General features: G+C 48.5%; 1 protein-coding gene across 1 annotated transcript; it reads left to right on the top strand.

Moving 5' to 3' along the window:
• Positions 1–253: 253 nt before the first annotated feature.
• On the top strand, positions 254–3,411 carry LOC105001513 (zinc finger and SCAN domain-containing protein 5B-like). The gene is made up of 4 exons (XM_010857824.1): positions 254–637; positions 917–1,123; positions 2,252–2,402; positions 2,765–3,411. Exons 1-4 carry the CDS (start codon positions 254–256, stop codon positions 3,409–3,411), a joined length of 1,389 nt encoding a protein of 462 aa, XP_010856126.1.
• Positions 3,412–3,824: the final 413 nt, after the last annotated feature.

The following is a 3,824-nucleotide window of genomic DNA, read 5'->3' as shown; positions in this document are numbered from 1 at the left end:
TGACCAGACAGTTTTATGAAATATTGAATGAGTCGAGCAATGGTGTCCAATATTGGGATGTAGGGGAGATGGAAGGGTGGAACAAAATGAAACCCATTTGTTTCTTTTTTTTTTTTTTTTGTCTCCCTAGACTGCTAACCAGTGACTTTAATACTGAGGAAAAGCAGAGGAAATCCATTTCCATAGGCGTCAACTGGGCACCCACTTCTAGAAGCATTTGCTCAGCGTCCTACTGGAAATTTGCTCCATCAATATGGCTGAGGACCAGACATTTTTTCAGGGTTGTGAAAACATCACAGACAGCCCTGGGGCAGAGTCACTGGCGTCCGTGCCACCCCAAGACACACTCATGGAAAACTCAGATTGTGACCAGGAAAACTGGCACGTCCGGTTCAGAACATTTAGCAGCTCAGAGGAGTCAGACCCCGTCAAGGATCTGAAGAGACTCCGTGAACTCTGCCATCTGTGGCTGAGGCCGGATCTTCACACCAAGGAGCAGATGATGGACAGGCTGGTGCTGGAGCAGTTCATGATCTGCGTGCCCCTGGAGTGCCAGGTCCTGCTCAAAGAAAGTGGGGTGCAGAGTTGCAAAGACCTGGAGGACATGCTGAGAAATAAGCAGAAACCCAAGACCTGGGTGAGTAGGACCTTAGTGATGGGTGTGGGACAAGGAGACATGTGCAAGCTGCAGGGATCACAAGATAGGACCTGCGGGTTTGGCTCTGTATCAGTGGTTCCCAAACAGGTGAGAGAAGTTCACAGTTGGGCAATTTGGGAGATACTTTTGCTGTCTCAACTCGAAGGATGTAGATCTTTTACAGCAAACGGGAGCTTCTATTGTCAATGCCATTGGATGCCTGAAAACTACATTCCAGGTCTTATACAGACTGATCTTGATTGATTTCTCCCCTCACAGACCATAGTCTGCATACAAGGGCAGAAATGTCTTGTGCGTGATCCCGACATTGAGATGGTTGAAGCCAAGGCCGGTGACATGGACGATGAGAGAGACCTGTGCGGGGGGCCCCAACCCTCCTCAAGGGTCATACCTCCAGAGGATGGCCAGGAGGGAAGCCAAGAGCTGCAGAATCTGCCTGCAGCCACGAACCTATCTAGGGAGCAGGTGAGATCGTGGAAGCAGATAGAAGAGAGTGAGGTGGGTGTGGCTGCTGGAGTAATGGGGAGATTTGGCAAAGGACAGGAATGGATCCATTGCTTACAGGAATTCCCATGGATGCATTCAGTTCCTAGGCATTTTTTCTAATCAGTGTGAGAATGAAGATAATCCATCTCTGTCCCTCTGCTATGAAAGCTTCTAGTCTTAGGAGTGGGGAGAAGGGAATCCTGTCTTCCTGACATGATGCTAGGTTCAATTTTCTGCAGGTAAGTGCACTGACAGCTGATGTACCCAAGGCCACTTTGCCCAAGGGCACGTCATATTTCAGAATATGATCATTCCTTGCAACTGAAGGAGTGACTCCAAAGTGGACTCATTTTGCCCCCCAGTAGACATTGGGCTTCCCTGGTGGCTCAGATGGTGAAGAATCTACTGACAATGCAGGAGACCTGGGTTGGATCCCTGGGTCAGGAAGATCCCCTGGAGAAGGGAATGGCTACACACTCTAATGTTCTTGCCTGGAGAATCCCATCAACAAAAGAACCTGGCAGCTATAGTCCATGGGTTTGCAAGAGTCACACACGACTGAGCGACTAACACTTTCCCTTTCAGACATTGAAGAATGCATGGAAGACAGTTGATTTGTTCAAATAAGGTTGGGTATAGGCAGGGGATGCTATTGACTTGCATGGAGCAGAGACCAGGAATACTGGTCATCATTCTTCCTATGTACTGGGTAACCACTATCACAAAGATGAATCCAGGCAAAGTCTCCAACAGTGATGGAGTCAAGAGAGCTGGACCTAGAGTTCTTTACTTCCAGAGTCAGGAGCAGGAAGGAGTGCGTATGATTTGGAGAGACCTATGCATAGAGAAGTCAGAGTGCCAACTGTGATGTCCTGATTTGATTGCAAGATACAGTCTGTATAGATCCAGGACAGCCTTGAGTATCAGGAGATGATTATCAATCAGGGTGATGGGGTGGACCAGAAGAAGTCAGGGCATAGCCCCTAAAATGACATGAAGAAAGTTGGAGTATAAGGTCAAGATATGAGGCAGATGGGGAAATAGGAAACAGTTTTCCATGGACTGAGGTAGAAGGGTTATTGACTCTGCTTGTTTGTCCCTTGTCAGGATGAGAGAGCTCTCCAGCCAGAGACTGTTCCTGAAACAGGTGAGCTGGAGGGTCTGACGCCCAGGGAGAACTTGGAGAAGGACCTGCTGGAAGACAGGGGAGAGACAAAAACCCTTCAATCTGAAGCACCTCAACTTCTGAAGGGTCCTGGTGAGTACTCAAAACCGTGGAATCCAGCAGAGTTAGTGACTCCCTCCTGTGGTGGCATGAGGCTGGGTAGCCAGCATCACCATCCTTGGATGGGTGGGTGGAGATCATTGTACAGTGCCAACCCTTCTCCATCATCAATGTTCCAGTGTCCCACAGTCCAAGCTCTTAGCTTGGTTGCTTGATGGGAACTTCTCAGCTAACATCAGGTTTCCAGTGAGGCTGGCAGCACAGAAAATGCTCCTTGTTAAATGTGGTGCTGCATCTCTTTCAGGGGATTCTGGAAACAGAGAGAGACAGAAGAATCCTCAAGAAGAAACTGGTATTTAAAATGTGGCTCTGAACCCTTTCTTCCTGTGTTCCAGAGGGAGACGTTTCCACTACGAGGGGATCCAGACGAGGTCCTCTAAAAAATCACAGACATATGAAAAGGAAGCGGGACAGCATTCCGACTTGCCAAGATGTGCGTCAAGAAGCAGCCACATGTTTGGACCAAGGAGAGTTCTCAGGACACCTAGGGTCCCATTCCGTTGGTTCATCTGGCAGCGTGGGACCCACCAGTCTTCCTGAGGGAGCAGAAACCCTGGGACGGGCACTCTCTGAATGCAGGATGTGCAAAAAGAGCTTTCCTTATCAATCTCAGCTTACCTTGCACCAGAGGACACACACAGGAGAGAGGCCCTTTCAATGCGACATCTGTGCCAAAGGGTTCATACAGCCTTCAGATCTGCGGGTTCACGAGCGGATCCACACTGGCGAAAAGCCCTACAGCTGTGATCTCTGTCTCAAGAAGTTCACCCGCGACTCCACACTGCGCAATCACAAGAGGACCCACACCCAGGAGAAGCCTTTCTGCTGTGAGCACTGTGACAGAGCTTTCAGCCACCGAGGGAACCTCAACGTTCACCGACGCATCCACTCTGGCCTCAAGCCCTACGTGTGCCCCGAGTGTCTCGGTGACTTTCGTCACCTGGGGACTTTCAAACGCCACCGGAAAATCCATTCCAAATGAGTCACCCAGTACCCACCATCAGGTCCAAGTGCCGTCTGCTCCGAGAAGGAAATTCTGGATTATTTGTCACTTATGTGATACAATGAAAGGGTGACATGTGAAGAACTTACGATCATACTGGAACCCATGGGGTTCCATTCACATGAATTAGGTGAATATTGAGTGATATCTTATCTTTCCCTGCAGATTTTGTTTTCTACTTTAGTGTAGCCTGTGTTTTTGTGAAAAGTTTTGGCTTCGTGTTGTTCTTCTTTCAGTGAATGCAGGTCTCATTAGTTTTCTTCTTCGTGAAACTGAGGTGACTGCTGATTGTCCCCCCATTAGGGAAGATTTCATCGTAAAATGGATGCTCCTAGCAGAGTGTCCAGATGAAAAAGAGGATCACCAGTGAAATTTAAATTTCAAATAAACAA

This window comes from Bison bison, unplaced genomic scaffold (genome assembly GCF_000754665.1).
Source record: "Bison bison bison isolate TAMUID 2011002044 unplaced genomic scaffold, Bison_UMD1.0 scf7180017864383, whole genome shotgun sequence".
Classification (NCBI taxonomy): domain Eukaryota; kingdom Metazoa; phylum Chordata; class Mammalia; order Artiodactyla; family Bovidae; genus Bison; species Bison bison.
This window is presented reverse-complemented; position numbering and strand designations above follow the sequence as displayed.

Excerpts from the sequence above, each read along its gene's own strand:
- LOC105001513 (XM_010857824.1), top strand. The coding sequence starts at position 254 with ATGGCTGAGGACCAGACATTTTTTCAGGGTTGTGAAAACATCACAGAC. Across the intron at positions 1,124-2,251 it reads CGAACCTATCTAGGGAGCAG|GATGAGAGAGCTCTCCAGCC; the intron begins GTGAGATCGTGG and ends GTCCCTTGTCAG. Across the intron at positions 2,403-2,764 it reads TCAACTTCTGAAGGGTCCTG|AGGGAGACGTTTCCACTACG; the intron begins GTGAGTACTCAA and ends CCTGTGTTCCAG.